Source organism: Paramormyrops kingsleyae, chromosome 16 (genome assembly GCF_048594095.1).
Source record: "Paramormyrops kingsleyae isolate MSU_618 chromosome 16, PKINGS_0.4, whole genome shotgun sequence".
Lineage (NCBI taxonomy): Eukaryota > Metazoa > Chordata > Actinopteri > Osteoglossiformes > Mormyridae > Paramormyrops > Paramormyrops kingsleyae.
In genome coordinates this window covers 29,994,802-30,012,819 of record NC_132812.1, presented here as the reverse complement: position 1 = coordinate 30,012,819, position 18,018 = coordinate 29,994,802, and the positions used below count along the sequence as shown (strand labels likewise).

General features: G+C 46.7%; 1 protein-coding gene across 4 annotated transcripts in view; it reads right to left on the bottom strand.

Moving 5' to 3' along the window:
* Positions 1–18,018, bottom strand: part of LOC111856273 (lysine-specific demethylase 6A-like) — a 64,051-nt gene that overhangs the window by 14,704 nt on the left and 31,329 nt on the right. The window contains exons 1-13 of one of the 4 annotated variants that reach the window (XM_023836079.2): positions 12,290–12,428; positions 9,740–9,794; positions 9,439–9,473; positions 7,891–7,984; positions 6,894–7,020; positions 6,592–6,690; positions 6,061–6,280; positions 5,442–5,576; positions 3,968–4,114; positions 3,770–3,847; positions 3,590–3,685; positions 3,055–3,438; positions 1,359–2,116 (exon numbers count right to left, since the gene is read on the bottom strand). In XM_023836079.2, the coding sequence (XP_023691847.2) occupies positions 1,359–2,116; positions 3,055–3,438; positions 3,590–3,685; positions 3,770–3,847; positions 3,968–4,114; positions 5,442–5,576; positions 6,061–6,280; positions 6,592–6,690; positions 6,894–7,020; positions 7,891–7,984; positions 9,439–9,473; positions 9,740–9,794; positions 12,290–12,328 (2,267 nt within the window). In that variant the 5' untranslated portion in view covers positions 12,329–12,428. Of the gene's footprint in view, positions 1–1,358; positions 2,117–3,054; positions 3,439–3,589; positions 3,686–3,769; positions 3,848–3,967; positions 4,115–5,441; positions 5,577–6,060; positions 6,281–6,591; positions 6,691–6,893; positions 7,021–7,890; positions 7,985–9,438; positions 9,474–9,739; positions 9,795–12,289; positions 12,431–18,018 lie in introns of those variants that run through there. The other 3 variants (XM_072700921.1, XM_023836077.2, XM_023836078.2) reach the window with 3 other exon arrangements.

Genomic DNA, 18,018 nt, shown 5'->3' with positions numbered 1-18,018 from the left:
TCTCTCTCTGATGGGGAATAAGCCTAACTTAGGGCTGTAGACAGTAAGGTATCATAAATACCTCGACAACCATTGGCCGTTAAGATTAGACCTCTTAATTGGGGAGAATATAGAAGTATTGCAGTTTTTCCATATGAAAAAGAGGGCAAAGCATGGATTATCCATAATGAAGACCATGCTCAAAGACACTCATGCACATAGTATCAGAACACAGCAGGTCAAATGTAAAGAATCGATTTCGTTATTGTGTCAGCTGACTGAGTGTTAGATACTTTGGAGAAAAGCAGGGCAGAGTAACCTGATTACAATCAATTTATTATCAACTGGAAAATGCTTGATTGCAAAATGAATCCAACTCTCGCCTCCAGAAAAGATTCTCCCGTGTGTTGAGTGAGGCCAGTGACATTGAGTTTGAAGGGACCATGTTCAATGCATCAATCAACGCAATGGCGAGAAACTTAAAATAGGGGATCACAGGGTATTTTTCACAGGGATAGCCTGGATACGGTAAATGTCAGGATACTGCAAAATAGACTCCACCCCACGGTTAAATCTCACATCCATGAAAAACAGAGCAGATTCCAGGCTGGTCGTGGAAGATACCAATTCTGAACAGCAGACCAGCTCCACTACTTGGCACAAAGTAGAAGTCACTCAGAGTGGGCGCTGGAATCAACCTCTCTCTCCTGTTCTTTCCAACATATTTCACAGGGCCAGACAAAAAGGAAGAGCACCTTTGTCACTGCACCTCCACATGTATTTGTGATGCCAAAAGCTATTTCCTTCCACTGAAAATGCAATGCTTCATACCTGACCAAAAAAGTAAGGGGTTAAGCTATTTCACCTGATTTTCCCCTGTGAAAATTTGATTTAGGCTTTCATTTGCTTCAAAATGAACTGTGCAAACTAAAAATGTCAGATGTTTATAAAGGAAGCGACACAATCTAGAAGGTCACTGGCTGCTCAGGATCTCAACACCTTTGCAGGTAGTATTTAGACATCAACAGCATTCCACTGAAACAGATAAATGATCTTTTGCATTCAAAGAAACAAAGTCTGTGCACACATTCCAAAACCCGAGCATTCTAAAACTATTTTAAAACTACTGCACTTAGAATCTCTCTCACAGTAAGTCTGATGCTGCATCATTGTTGGGATGTGGTGTCATGGAAAAGTCGAATTCTACAAGCATCCGCTAATTCCTGCGCTATCCCAAAGGGCACAGAAGTATGTTATACGACAGAAAACAGCCATGTTCACTGGCATGAAAGCAAACAATCTCCACCAGTAACTTGGCTCCCGATACCTAACAGCAACAACACATGCAAAGCTACTGGGTGATTATGAATACAACGTACCTGCATGCTTTTAGGACGTCAGAGGAGCTGGGGTAGATGGACACCGAGGACGAGGGCACCAGCAAAGGGGTGGTCTTATGGTTAATCACTGCTGGATCTACTTTCATTGGGCTCTGGGAGTCCTCCGAACTTTTGCCGTTCACCGTGGGTCCCATGCCCGCCAGGGGGCTGTTAAGGCTGGCAACACTGTTAGTGGTGGTTTGTTCCACAGACTTGGGGGAGGGGGTGGCTGTTGACATGGCCGAGCAGGGCGAAGAGGCCACAGAGTTCTCGTTATGGACTCTCTCGCAGGACGTGGCCACCCCGTTCTTCGCAGCTTTTCCCACGAACATGGCAGAGAGCTGAGGATTGTCTGAAGTGAACATGCCCGGTGACTTGGCCTCGCCGGGGCTTGGGGCAGCATCAGCCGTGGCTTGCTGGGTATGGTTAGGGGGTCCCTGCGTGATGGCAGCGCTGTTTGGCGTCCCTGCCGAATGTTTGCCGCCATCAGGCCCCGCTGCCCCACTGGGACCAGAGGGCCTGCTCTCTTTGGTTAAGATAATGCCTTGATGTCCACCTGAGGTAGCACTAGGAGGCAGGGGGGCCAGGTGATTAAGAGCAGCCCCCTGTGCTAATGAACTGCCAGGCATGGTGGAATGCCCGACCTGATTGAGAAAGCCAGTGCCAGCTGCCTGGGAATGCTGGGTAGTCCCAGTGGAAGAGAAAGTCTGTTCGCCATTGGGACCTGCCAAATGCGAACCTGGACCTTTTTGAAGCCCCTGAGTAGAAACGGAGTAGAAACACACCTTTAGCTCAGCGCCCCGTACTGACCCACTCGCGACAACAGGGTCAGGGCAGACAATCAAGCCATTGACGATCAAGTAAACATTCTCTTATTCATCCCCCCTACAACTTCCTGTCACATAATCGGGGGGAGGGCAATTACTGTGCACTGAAATGAAGTTTGAGAGCGTCATGCAGGGAAAGAATCACTGTGTTATATTACAGAAATATTTTGCATTTTTAACACAATATTTCATCAGTTGTGTTAAGTACAGCACATTGTCCGATCACAGTAAAATCTACTCCAGACCTTTGCACCTCATTATGCTGTATCACTACCACGAGACCATTCTACATACATAAGGGGATTCTGAAAATGTGCTTACCCGATACTGGGGGCTTTACCACTGCGATATCGCAACACTCAACGTCGTCATTAAAAAGCCAGTGAATGTGACCCGGTAATGACACCAAGCCTTTCCATTATTTGGGTGACTTTGCATCAAAATATCAAGTAGCTGTCTGGTGTGATATGGTTTTATGGAGATTGTGCATCTCTACATTTACACGAGTCAATATGTCTATGGGGGGAGCAAAGGGGCGGGGGGGGGATCACAGCCTGCCAGAGTGGAATGATATCCTGTTTATGGCTGGGCATGTGTCAGAGATGATCTGTGTCCTGGGGGCTGCGGCTCAGACAGGACACTGCACCAGTGATCAGAAGGCCGCTGATACAAATCCTTGCCCTTCAGCAAGGCTCTTAACCCCCGAATTGCTCCAGGGACTGGCTGACTCTGCTTTCTCAAAAAAAGCGTGCATCACTTTAAAAGAAAGTGCCTACTAAAAGATGGGCAGTCCCGTGGATTACAAGTCCTGGAGATCCCATGTGTTTTCAGTGCATATGTAAACAAGGAGGCGGGGCAAAGCTGCCTACCTGAGTGGAGTTTGTGTGTTGGCTTTTCCGCTGCTCCTCTGTGCTGCTGCTGCTGGTTGGGTTTGTGCAGTTATGAGGTAGTGTAGAGTTTTGCTGCAGGTAAGGCACATTTCCATTGCTTCCCATTCCCGTTACGTGATTATTGCCTACTGAGACAGTATCCGCGTGAGCCTGCGCCAGAGCGGAGCCAGTGGGGAAAGGCCCATTGGCTGAGGGGTGGGCAGTGCAGGGGAGCCGGAGCACAGGCTGAGAAGCGGAGGGCGTCCGGGACAGAGCAGCATGGGGGTGCTGAGCGGAGGGGAGGGCGTTCACTGGCAGTGGCGGGTTGGCGGCGGGCCCGTTATGAACAGCGGGTCGCACCTGTCCAGACGCATTCTGTTTTGTCTGTCGGAGAAAGGGACCATGTATCCATTTGAAATGCAACTAGCCAAGTTTATCAAGCACATTGGAACAGAACCGAAGTTGAACCAAAGTGATGCACAAAAGAAAAACGGTAAAACTACTCGGTTCCAGTGCCTTTACAGTAACTCCTTACCTGCTGCATGACTGCAAACTGGGCTTCCAGCTGCTCCAGCATCTGCAGCTGAACATGCTTCAGGTTGGTCCTGTTGGCCCGCAACTGTTCCAGGAGCTGTGGCACCAAAGGAGGGGGCAGTAAATGAGTATCTTTGGGCCAAGCGTGTTACTCATTCCCTGCTTAGCGGCACATACACACCTGGAGCCTCTGCGGGGTTAAGCCCCAGTCAGGGGCTTGCCGTTGAACTGGATGGTTGGCCCAGGAATCGGGTGAACTCTGCATTTTGGATGGGAGGGGGTATGTATGACTAATCCATAAACCAACAATGCAACAATGTGTGGAGCTGCATAAAAAAAAAAATCCTTGGAGACCAAGTGCGCAGTGCCTCCACAGTACCTTTGCTGGGCTCAGTGTTCTCTTCCTCTTGGCCGGGCTACACTGCTCATCAGCCTGGTTTGATTGGCCCGTGTGCAGAGGTGCTGTCTGAGATGGAATATGGGGCTGCCCCAGAACCCCCTCGCTATTCTGATGAGGTTTACAGGCCTAGCATGAACAAACACCATAAGGAACTGCAATTAACTTCAGCCACCTACCAGCAAGTTCTGCGGCCAAAACTGCAGAACTAGATCCACATCATCCATTTTACAGCAAATACATACAATTACAGCAAAATGAAGGCGATCATGAAATAGCATCTCTGCCATTAACAATGAAAATATTTCTTTAAATTATTGTTCATTTCATAAAACATAAAATTCAGGGTTTTTTCCTTCAAAAAAAGCGGTTTGTGTCATTTGTCATACACGACTTCAGAGGTAAGATTTCCATCAATAACTCTTTGACCACCTATTGCTCTGTTCCTGGTGGTAAACACACCAAAGCCAGCAAAACACAGCCCTGCTTCTCTTGGCTGGAATAAGAATGACTTGCCATTGGCTATTTAAACATTTGTCCTGAGACCAACTGAATGTTTAAAAAAGGATTAGCTAGTAAAAAGAGCACACAGCAGTTCTATAACTTGGCACTTGGGCCTACGCTTCGCCAAACTTAGACGCCTGTTTCACATTATTCAGAAGAAACAGTTCCGCCCCACTTGTCACATTTCATCCCAAAAATAAAACAAGCAAAATGGCAATTTAAATCCCTTGTGTACAAACTGCACAAACACAGAAATAGTCACCATTCAACCTAATCAGCTTATGTCAATGAAGTTACTGTCAGACACCCATGCAGTCTCATTCTGATGGCTAGCAGATTTTGGCATGTTGGGGAAATGAATGAGCATATTATTCAGACTGTTAATGGGTGCTATGGCTGTAGAAAGAAACAGAAGGGGCACCCCCCTCAAAAAAAGAACCTTTAAGAATGGGGAACGTGAAGGCTAGACTGTCCAGTACGAAGAGTGCACACTGCCCCCCTCGGGGGTGTGGCCATGTTACATTACATCACTACGACTTCCTTCGAGTGATACTCCGCTCAGCTAGCTGACTGCCCCCCTGCATAAACACACACATACACACCTCTAACACGGAACGCTACTCAGGCACACAAGCTAAACAGCACTGCAGCACAGGCTTTGAAGACTCATATCAGGAAGGATACATGACGATACCCCAGAAAAAGGCCACATTCACTAACCATTACAATCAGCGAGCATGTCCGTCGTTCATTATAATTTCTCTCTGCTTATAAAAGGAGACATGAGACAAGCATGCGGGTTCCTGGGTCGCGAGCGCGTTGGGACAGCGGGGGAACCTGCCCGCGGCCCAGCCCAGCGCCGCTAGTCCCCAGACAAGCAGGACTGCTGTAAGTGGTTAGCAAGGGCGGCCCAGTGCGAGGTCTCTAACAGGACGGGGCTCTCTCGTCTCACCTGCTGGGCCGTGCTCAGGGCGCCCTGCCTGGATGTTAGCTCTGCTGGGATTGGTAAGCTCCATGCCTCCTCTATACTGGGAAGTATTTTACTGTTACTCTGCAGACTACTTTGTTGGAGGTTACACAACTGAGCCTAGGAAAAATCGTGTAAAAACACATTTAATGCTTACTGATCTACTTCAGAGAAGTAAAAATAAATAAATAAAATCTGGTTTCTACTAGGGCCTGCCAAGTTAGCAGACCTGTCAGTGTAACTATTTCAGACAAATATCACAAATTTAACTGTTAATATATTAAATTAATGAAACAAATCTATAAACAGTGGGGAAAAATGTTCTGGATGTTATGAAATTATGATTTACATTATTGGTGGAAATGTTCTCACTCATACAGACTTTAAGTGGCAAACACAAAAGATAGGTAAATAAGTAAATGAATAAAAAAGTGAAGTGTCACTTTCTCAGCAGGTGAACACCCACAATGATCCAATCATCTCTCACTATTTCAAAGCACAGCACCCCTCCCCCCCCCCCAAAAATCAGCAACAGCAGCTCACACCACACTGGCAGGGTGCCTGCCAAAGCCCCCACACCCCAGCTAGAGACGAGCATCTCTACCTGAAGGCATTTTATCCGGGCCATGAGAGCAGTGGCATTACTACAGGACTTGCTCCGCGTGGCGTTAATGTAACACTTGATGGCGTCCTGCGGCTGGCTGCACGACTCGTACAGGGTGCCCAGGTCCATCCAGGCGGCGGCGTGCCCGTGGTCCAGCTGCACCGCGCAGATGTATGCCTGCAGGGCGTCCATCGGTTGGTTCTGCTGCTGGTACAGCACGCTGCGGGGCAGAGCAGAAACGTGAGGCTCCGTCTCCTTGCAGGACAGAGCAGGGAAGCTGGCGGCAGAGGGCAGGAGGAGGCCGAGGAGGGGGCTGAGGTGGCCAGGGTCTACAGGAAATGCCCCTTCCCTGCCTGGAGCCAGGTGGGGCCCTAGAGATACCAGAGTCCCACCCCAAACCCAAGAGTCATTCTTGGCAGCATCAGCCCTCAGGGAACATTTGCAGGTAGTTACCAATGAAACCAGCACACAAATGTCATTTCTATGGTGGACGACAGGAGGTAAACTCCACCACGCCTGTGAATTCCTCACCCTATTGAGCACCACGTATCCGCACTGGCCTCCGACTTATCGATGGACTGTCTGTAGGAAACGAAGGCATCCTGAACTTTCCCAATACTTGAGTAGCACCTGGTGAAAAAGATGCAAAAATCAGACAAGTGTCTGTACCTGTTCATGCAACATTCCAAAATCTCACAGCCAATCCTCTTTGCATCTGAGAAGAGCTTTGAATGAACTATAACAGTTAAAAACTAATTTAAATTCAAAAACTATCAGTGGTGTGCAACTTGTTTGAAAGCAAACATTCAAAACAGCTCCTGTTGCATGCTTACCGGCCAAGGAAGTACCAAGACTGTCCAGAATTAGGATCCACTTCCAAAGACTTCTGCAGACACTGAATAGCATAGCTGTCCTTACTGGCTTTGTCTCCTAGCTGATCTACAGTGTGATGCATCCATCCTGAGGGAGAGGAGCACACAAGGGAGAAACACTCTTTACTCCTGCTTTAACTAAAGCAGGCCACTTCTGTATCTTAGCAGATAAATGGCCAGACATCCTTTCATAACAAGGATGAGTTACGGAGAAAACATACATGTTAGAACCCATAAAGATGGCAAATGGCTCATTTAAGTGCTGAGCAAGGGGAGTGCCCCCCCCCCCACCACCACCAAGAAGCACCTTCAAAAGACCCCTAGAGAGCCAATCCCACACGCTCACAAGCACAAACGAGACAGCGCTCCCCCCTACTCCTGTGGCAAGCCCACCAGAAGGGGCTCACCATGGCAACTGGCAATTCCAAGCTAATGGAAATGGTTTTATGGCAGGCAAACATTCGGCAGTGGAAGGCTTTGAAAGGAGATTTCAGGGGAGGGTTCAAAGCAGCTATTGCAGAAAAGCAGCCAGCGTTTGTCTGCACTTTGCTGACTTCTGAATGCTGAGGGTTAGGGAACAGAGACGTGGAGAATCAAGGAAAATAAGCCGTGCTCCACCCGCACTGTACACAAGTGTTCAGCAGTGACTGAAACCATGATGCTGCAAATAAACACTGCAGTGTTAACTAGTCACAAATAAATTACTCAAAAGCCAGTGATCGGTCTATAATCTGACTATATAATACACTGCTGTGTGGAGCACACCATCACAGACAACATCTCTCTCAAAAAGTTCTCTAACCAGGCAAATGAGCTTCGTAAAAAGCAGCAAAAACACAAATCAGCCATACTGCTGTGTAAATAATTAGAATATTCTTCCATGTACTAAAGACATTTTTTTTAATAATATCAAATGCACCCCCCTCCCTATCCAATCTCAGCCCAGACACGCACTTACCCAACTGCTGCAGCGTGGCTGCCTTCACCTGTACTGGGAGATTCTCTGTCTGAAGAAGACGTTCATACGCCTCCTTAGCCGCACGGTACTTCATCTGTGGGAGACATGCGGGGCACACGCTGGTCAGCCAGTGGAAGAACTCGGATTTACGGGTTTGTATCCGGCCAGACAAGCGCCACTCAGGCGCCACTCAGTCAGACAATGTGGGACCTTTCACGCCAACGGAGAGCGCAAAGTGATAACACCGACGACTCAGACTGTCGAGAGGCAGACGGCCGCTGGGGGAGGGTCCGTCTGGAAGAGGCCAAGCCAGACCCAACAAGTGGTATTTTTTTCTAGTTGTCTGAAGCTGCCCACCAATCGCAGCCCAGAAAACAAGCACTTGTTTTCCTTACTGACCTCAGGGAGGACGTTAAGTTTTCAAACCCTAGACTAGCTTATCGGCAGTCTACAAACAGCTTTTAAAGCAGCACTCCTATTACCTGGTGGGTAAAAGTGATAAAAGTAGGAGACTATAAACATAGACCACTCAAACACTCAAGTTAAATATTTTGGCTATAAGACACATGGGTAAAAATGTTTTCTCGGGGAAAATAAGCAAATCGCTTGATAATTTACGTCTCTGAGGCTCACAGCTACAGATTTAAAACACAAATATCCCGGGTAGTTCTGAAGAGTCGGGCCGTTATGGTCCACACACATGGTGCCTGACTCCAATCAGACCCAAACGTAAGACACCACGCAAAACCGACTGCAGCCTCTCACCCCCTACACACAATGACAAGTGGGTAAGAATTTTAAAAAAACATCAGCAATCATTTACATAAATGTACCCAAGAAAGTTGGGTGCAAATTAGAATGGTGCAGTTCACAGTAGACTTTAGCTTTGCCACATGGGGCAGGGGGGGGGCTTATAAAAATATTTGCGCCTTGACTGAAACACAGCAAAGAATCCCACGGGTGTTAATTATTCAGGGTGAAAATTACCAAGAGGGAGAGCGCCCAGCAACACTGACAGGCCAAACCTCCTTTCCACCAACACAACAGAAATGCAGGGAGGAAAGAAACACTCAGCTCAGCGATACGACCATCTAAGACGGACCGATATTACCCTGGCAACACCTCACACTGACCAAAAAAAATGCTTTTTAAAGGCACCTGTCTAAATTTTGTCAATATGGGAACAGAAAAAAAAAATTGGTAACAAAAAAAAAAAATGGAAATGTGAATGAAAGCGATGACGCAGAGCTGACGCTATGGTTTTGCATGAATACTGTTAAAATAACAATGTACCCATACTATGAAAAGCAGAGAGAATACCTGAAGGCCACTTAATACAAGACAAGGCTGTGGCATCTGTAGGCTGGTCTAATTTGGAAAAGTGTGACATTTCAGAGATCATAACCTGGAGTTCAGCTGTTACCACCACTGGCAGAAAACATGCCACGAGCCTTGAAATCCCCATCCAAACAACCGAGGCACAGATAGATATCAGCACGAAGTCATGACAGGAGTAAAATATGGAAAACCAAAATTGAACAGGCTTACCTGAATTTCATATAAATGAGCAATGTGAAACTCAACTGTGGGGGAAAAACAAATATTTAAAGAACAAATAAGTTTACAGAGGAGAGGCAATGAGCAACCTGACGCATCTTGAGATTCTGAGGCCTATATCTAATGCCTTCAGCAAAGCACACAGGGACTGTGTTCCCTAGGTAACCAGAACGACAAATTCATGACCAGAAAGCAAGAATAAAAGTACATTAGATATATTGCTGTGAATCCACAGCTTCCCTCTTCTTGTCATTCATCAACAAGTCAAGGAGGAGAAGACAGCAGTACTTACTTTCAGCTTTGGACAAAGTGCAGGGATTCGAGTCGATTAACGCCAGCTGAAAATGCTGCAACAGAACAGGAAGAAAATTCCATTCATAAGAGCCTGAAGAAAGGTAATGATAACCACACTATACAATACAATATAAAAAGGTAAAATTACGAGTAATAAAGATCTAAAAATGAGTAAACAACTGCTGATCAGCTGGTCTCCTGCACAAAGGTGGAGTCACTGTTCACACCAAAAGATTCTGCAACAGCCATACAAAGAGCGTATGATGAACAAGATGGAAAGACGGTCAGCATTTGGTCCTTCCTAGAAATGACCCTTGACCTCCATTATAAGTGTAGTGAAACCTTCTCGACCCCTATAAGGACTGTTCAGACTTCAACGGGGCTGCTTTCTTGCAGTACAGACACATGCAGGACAACACTGATAGTAATTACACATGAAATCGTGCCTCCTTGTCACAGATGTCCAAGCACGCCAAGTCATGCAGAATTACTGTGGAAATGACTCTGGCAACCATCAGCCATTCTAACATGATGCCCACACAAGGTATCAAATAAAATAAGCTGACAGTTTGACGACCAGCACACGGCAGCTGCAGGGAAATGCACCTTCACACAGTATTAATAGTAACCTTCAGTCTCTAAGCAAACAGATCACAGCCAAAACAGGAATTAATTAGCCCTCAAAAGCGCTTGATCTCCTAGCTATTTGTTACATACAAACCACCTGTTCATTTTAATACACAAGCTCCAGTCAGACTAGTGTAGTAAACAAAAGCAAACACGGCAGGTTTCACTGTAAAACTTTCAATTAACGATTCCTTGCTTATTAGTAAAGAGCCAATATTAGAAGCTTTATCATCACTTCTGTGGAAATATGCTAAACGATATGCAATGCCAAAAGTTAAAAAAAAAAGAAAAACGGAGAAAAGGCGCAAAAAAAAAACAGAACCTTTAGTCAAATTCTGCCATAAGGTGCATCCATCACTGGCAAATCCATTCAGACAGCAAGGAATGGCAAGAACAACAGCTCCACCAAATTAGCAGACAGGAGAAACAACACTGTCAAAATCAGCTGCAACAAAGGTAATCCAGAGGACAGTGAGTGGATGTCACCGAGCGCTGGTCGCCATGTTACCAAGCCGCTCCTTCTGCACGCTTCAGTATCCCATGCACGCTTCAGTATCCCATGCACGCTTCAGTATCCCATGCACGCTTCAGTATCCCATGCACGCTTCAGTATCCCATGCACGCTTCGCGACGCTAGTCGCCCAACACCTTCCAATTCAGCAGAGCAACATGGCTGCCTAATGACACTTGATGCTTCGAGGCAGACACAGCCGTGACTCCGCACTTTTCAGGGGGGGGTGCAGGTTTGGGGGTGCTGTGAGACACCATCAAAAAGGATCCTGACCAGACAGTCTGGAGCAAGTCCCTATTTATAAAATCGGAAATGTCAACAGCTGACGATGGTGAATGTCTTTACAGTTTTTACAGAGATCTGCCTGGGTTACCTGGACACCAATCTCCCCCCCCACCTCACACCCTAAGCCAGTGTTTCTGAACCCATTCCTTGGGGACCCCCAGACAGTCCATGTTTTTGCTCCCTGCCAGACAGTCCATGTTTTTGCTCCCTGCCAGACAGTCCATGTTTTTGCTCCCTGCCAGACAGTCCATGTTTTTGCTCCCTGCCAGACAGTCCATGTTTTTGCTCCCTGCCAGACAGTCCATGTTTTTGCTCCCTGCCAGACAGTCCATGTTTTTGCTCCCTGCCAGACAGTCCATGTTTTTGCTCCCTCCCAGACAGTCCATGTTTTTGCTCCCTGCCAGACAGTCCATGTTTTTGCTCCCTGCCAGACAGTCCATGTTTTTGCTCCCTCCAAGCTCCCTGCCAGACAGTCCATGTTTCAGTCTATATGGTCACTTGCACAACTAAGACGAAGCGGCATCATGCTGGATGGAAGCAGACTACACTTGCGGGTGGGCATGGGGGCAGCGGAAGCATGGAAAAAGCCAGAGAGTAAGTAAACAAGCTAACAAGTGAGACAGAGAGAGCAAAAAAGAGGAGAGTGGGGGCTGTGACTGAGCCCCCCTGGCATTGGCTCTGTGTTCCCTCACTGGACGGCTGTGTCCATATGGACCCTCTGCATGCATGCTGTCACGCTGGGTCACGCCCGGGCGAGTGGCTCGCTCCTCGTAACATCTCTGTAAAGGCCGCAAGTGGGATGCATGGGGACGGACCTCTGCGGGGGGCGGCCGTACACCAGGGGGCGCACAGGCAGCCGCACGGCACGACTCCTGGCCCGACCTCGGAGCCGCGCCAAAACCGCGGCAGCAGGCAGCTCCACGGAGAGCAGCGCTTTGATGGCACCCTGCCTCTCACTGCTGGTGACTGGCGAAACGGAACGCTCCAGGAAAAACACGACCGGACCAATGCACCAGGACCGTCACATGATCTAATGCCTCCGAGCGGGAGAATAGAGTAACGCGACCACGCCCACTAATGGAGGCGGACCGGAAAGCCATGCTTAGTAATGTGCGGGCCACATACCTTAAGGCTGGACTCGTAGTCTGTGTTGACTTTGAACATCAGTCCAAGCCGCAGGTGGATCTCCTTGGCTCGAGAGAAGCTGGGATCGATGTAAAGCACCTCCTGAAATGCTTTAATCGCCCTGAAAAGCAGAGGAAAGGAAAAGCACGGTTACTCCCAAGGCTGACACAGAAGACACGACACTCGCAACCCCGGCTACGAGCTCCACGAACCGCGAACTGCTCGTGGCAGCAGACGGACGAACAGATCCACACGAAGACCTTGCTGTGATCATTAATCCTTTTCACAGGTATTAGCAGCCAGCGCAGCGAGTGCCAGTGTGCGAGGATTGCAGCTCTGCCTCAATCTAGCTTCCTGCCTACGCCGGGGACTCCTCAGACCTGCCAGCACGGCCGCCGGCGTCACCATGGAAACCCCTCTCTCACGCCACATCAGGGCTGAGCGATAGAGCTGGCGAAGACAACCTGCCATTGACGGCTGAAGTGTTTGATTCGATTCAGGTCAATGTGTTTATCAGTGACACAGCAAAGCAGATGCCATTTCAGAAGAGCATGAAAAGCATCTCATCACAGGACAACCAGCACATGCCACCACACTGAACCATCACAACTGGCTCCATAGGTTATTGGGCATCTGCAGGATGACTAAGAGAGGACTGGGACACTCACAGGGTGTATGGAGTGGGATCCTGTGGGAGGACTAGCCAGCTAGTGGGCTAAACAGCATTGGTTCAGTCCAGGGTCTTCAGCACGTCTAATATTAAACACCCAGGGAAGCCAAATAACAGAGATGTGCTTATGTCACAAAAAAACGGTGCATTCCCCATCCAACCAAAGTAGACTGAGCAAAGCTGACTCCTGAATTTCTTATTTTCTTTAATGCCGGATCGAGAAGAGCCTGGAAGCTATCCCGGAGAACAGACACCCTGGATAGGATGCCAGTCTGTTGCAGGGCACGCAATCACACACTAAGGGCAATTTAATAAAAATGTGCCAAAACTCATATCCTTCGGACTGTGGGAGAATACCAGACTGCCAAGGAGAAACATTCACAAACCCAGGGAGAACGAGCCAACTCAAAACATATAGAGTGAGAACAGGAATGAAACCCAAAACTCTAGGGTGTGAAATTACGATTTCCACAGAAACATCTGACTTATGATGTAGGTTTAAAAAGGCATGCTTGACAAAAAGACTTAGCCAAGTAACCCAAGTCTCATCAACCCAAGAGCTCAAAAAGGTGAAATAAATCACCACCACAACAGGAATAGTACGTATTTAACACCACCATATCCCTCCATATCTGCCAATCTACCTTACATTTATAATAAAACATGTATAGTTTAATCAGAATGACAATGCACACAGTAGTGTATTAGTGAGGCAAAGACTGAAGATTCAGAAAGCATTCCTAAAGGTAGGCTGTATGTAGGGTAGAGTACACTACAAAGGCCTTCAGTAACTTCCAATGCATGAGAGGTCCTGCTCACATCCAGGCAAGATCACAAATGTGCACAAAGTATCATAATGAGATGCATATAGGAAGGTGGCCAAGTGAAGCGCAAGCACAACGGATGGGGTGAAAGATGGACAGTCATCCGCAGAAACCTGCACATCAAACCACAAATATTTTGTCGCTTGGTTGTTCCCTTTTTTCCACCAAGACCGGCAAGTGCAGAATAGAAACTGATTGATCAAACCCAGAGTGAGCAAGAGCCGTTTCACTGTGGAGACCTGATGACAGCAACGAAACCCAGCAAACCTAGCAGGAACCATTCAAGCATAACACCTGCAGGTGTGCCTGCCATATGAGAAACACTGGTCATAGTTACTGGAAAAGATGGCACAGCAAAAAAAAAAAGCCTCCATAAAATCTAATGCAGAGCAGCAGGTTAACGAGCCCTGCTGTGCAGCCACATACTCCAACAGTCAGTTGTCTTTTATTATTGCTATTCATGCAACTCCCCAACCCTTGACCTAGTCAATTCTACAGCAGATGGTCATTAAAATTAAAGGAACGTGCTCTAATGTGTAATCGTACTGCACACTCATAGCTTTTCACTGTACTAAAAATTTCATTCTTTTAAAAGACCATGTGGATAAAGTAATAATGTAAAAATAATTCTCAAGACACGGGTTAAAAAAAACTGCAACAGGAGAAACAGGCAAGGGGCAAGAAATCATGAACACCATCACTCTTAAGACAATGGAATAAAACCGCTACTAGAAGTATTATAGCCTGGAGGAACCATACCATACCATAGCATAGCAACCCCCCCCCCCCCCCCCCCCCCCCCCTCCCAGAAGGAATACTCCCAGAACAGCGAAGGTGCGGCAGCACGTAGACACAGCAGTGCTGTCACCACACGGAGCAGATGGCCAAGGTCAGGTACCGCTACCACCAAGCTCAGCTCGCGTAACTGAGCAATGCCTCGTATATGGACACTGCAGCCTGCGTATGACGGACAGCAGTTATACAGGCCTAAAGTAAATAATTCTGTTAATTGGATACAATACTCGAATATAACCCAACCAAACGTCTGTGCAGATATAACAACCTGTAACATAGCACGCATTTGCCTAAATGGACCAATAGGCCCAAGTAAAACTCACACAATGTGACAACCAAATAAATTAAAAAATTAATTACATTCCAAAAATATGAAAAAGTATTTCTTATTGGTAAGGAACCACCAACATGAGTCCTAGAGCACTGTATTTTATAACTGTGTACATCTCAACTTATATATTTGTGACATTTATAAACCGAGCCAATTAAGTCTGATAAACTCCAGTTTTCAAGTAATATCTTGATTTTGCTCGGTCTGCACTGAATTTTCTTTTGCTATCAAACACTTGCATTGCCGACAGATTCACGTTATTCCGCAGTACTCTACATTCTTTATAGGAATGGATTTGTTTATCAGAAACACTTCAGTCTCTTCACTGTCTTGCCTTGGTGAGCCATCAAATTTGTTGTGCAGAAATTTTTATTAGTAGATCCTCCTCAAGAAATTTCAGCAGAGTAATGTTTGCCAAATGCATTTCTAACGTCCTTTTCACTAAATTTAAAATAATTCCACACAGCAGACATTTTTCTAATAGTTTAGCACACGGGTGTGCCAAGCGATATGCATCACCATTTTAGAGGGTAAATATTGGCTCATTTTTAACCAATGGCAAGTTGTTGCTATATCAGCCGATACCAATAGTCCGTGCATCTCTAATCTTTAGAATTAGAATTTGGTGATCAGTGGTCATTGTCAACACACCACAGCACACAGTGCGCAACAACGAAATGTGACCTCTGCATTTGACCCATATGTGACTTTCGTGACATAGCAGGGGCAGCTAATTCAGCACCCGGGAGCAGTGCTTGGGGGCGGTACCTTGCTCAGGGTACCTCAGTGGTGCCTTGCTGGTCGGGGATTCAAACCTGCAATCTTTCAATTACAAGTGTGCTTCCGTAACCATCAAGCCACCACTGCCCACATTAAGATTCTAAGCCTGTCAAGGTGTTCTTGTTACAGCTGATGGGACATACCCCTCCTTCCTCTGTCCCGAGCAGACTTCTGGCGATGAGGGCAGTAATGGCCCGGAAGGGGCAAAGCGGACCTACAGTAATCTCCACTAAACGCACCTGGGATCCGCACAATTACAGAAAAGACACACAACAGGGCAGAGATGCACAACTACACAATGATCATCTCCAAGAACGCAAGAGAGAAATTTCAAGGGTCAAACACTCTGCAGCTAGAATGACTGTAAATGAATGAGCTCTTTATTAAAGTCTAGGGAGGGTTTCAGGCAGAAATGCACAAGGCGGCTCCCAGGAGGGGAATCCCATTCACACCATATCTGTATTCCATAATGCGTGAAGGCAGCCAACCTCGTTCAACGTTTATAGCTGACAATAGGGCTGTGGGGGTAAAGCCATTTCCACAGCGGTGATTCGGGGTAGCTCTATACAGTGATATGCGATAGTACAGCAGTTTGATATGTGCGCGTGATGCTTTTGCAAATGACTAATTTATCCTGATTTTAATGCTGTATAAATAAGTCTTATCAGTTGGCTATTATTAGGTATATCACTGCTTTTTAATATGAGCATTCTAGGACCTGTCCGCTGTTCAGGAAGTTGGTCATAAAGGTAAAAAAAAAAGAACATTGTTTATTATGTTAAAATAACGTTATGTTTTTCTACGTTTCATGTCCCACTTCTGGTCCCTGCGTAATAAGTATATGTTACATAGTGACCATTTAAGCAGCACCTAATGCGTACATTTGGCAGGATAAGTTAAACTTAACCAATTTCTCTTATACATACACATGCTAGGTTCACAGCAGGGGGGGGCGGGGGGGGCAGACAGACACAGACAGGTTTCATGGTGTTCATGTGTCTCGTTTAATGACAGCAGTCAATATAACAGCGCAGATATTTTTGTCTGCTTTTCACGCGACATATTTTCCAACACGCGCTCTCTGTCCGCTGGTGGGAGTGTGCTCACCTGAGTGTGCGTGCACGTGTCTGTGCACGTGTCTGTGCGCGCACATCGGGACGGAACTCTGCTATGCACGATACAGACAGCGGAGGAGGATTGTAAACGCGCGACCGTGTAGAGACAAAAATGACAAGCTGTTGTGTAAATAAGATAAATAACATAAGGCTATTTAGTTTGTTTAATAAAAGGACACTGTATAGACCTGTTCTATAGGAAAGGTAACCTTAAATGACCTCTGTTATGATCTGGCACTATATAGAAAATTAAATTAAATAAAATTAACTTGACCTTCAAGGGGGGGCAGGAGGTGCCATGGGGGGGGGGGGGGGGGGGGGGGGGGACCCCCCTAAAATAATGGTAGGGTTAAACAATGCATGCACCGAAGGGTTAAACAAGGAGGGTCTAGCCTCATGAAGAAAAGAAAAAAAAATGTGAACACTAATTGTGGCGGTTGCTTGCCATCGCCCGCGGTTGTGAATGCTGCGGTATTGCAATATTCCGGTTATCGTGACAGCACTAGCTGACAGCCTTCCAAGGTTATCATACGAATGCTACAAACACTACAGATTCTACTGTGTTGGTACCACCGGCGAAAAAGCAGAATGCATCACTGTGGTAGAGAAAGAAGCTGTGATTGCAAATTCATGAAGAGCAGGACAAGATACACAGGGGATGGTCTAGGAAACCGAAGAGCAACTAAACTTTAACCAATCAAATCAAACATCACTTTTTTCAAGCTCTGTTATCGAACCCCTGATCCTGCAGCACCCAAAAAACAAACAGGAGAAGAAGATCTCTGGCACGCTGGCAGTAATTAAAATCCCCCATTAATCATATAAAGGTGTGTTTCCTTTTTAACGTGCCTCTGGGGGCAATTCTGAGCCCTGATGAACTCTCCAGGCTGGTAAATTAAAAACACAAAGTTTATCAGCTTTGCCTACAAAGAGGCAGGGGCAGTTTGATCTCACACACAGGACACTGTGTCCAAACAGGCACTTCTGTGTCAATGTCAGCTGAAGCGTCTGCCCTGCAGGTCACATTTCAAAGGCTGGTGGAACTGCCAGGACGTCAGCGGATTTGCTGGAAAAGGAGCCCAGCGGGCAAAGGGCGGCACGTCGCTGCCCTTACTGCCAGCAAGCCCAACGCCATAGTAGTCCGCTATCTATCTGGTCAGTGTAATACAAAAACAACCTCACTTTTCAGCTTGCAAACATGCCTTAATTATACC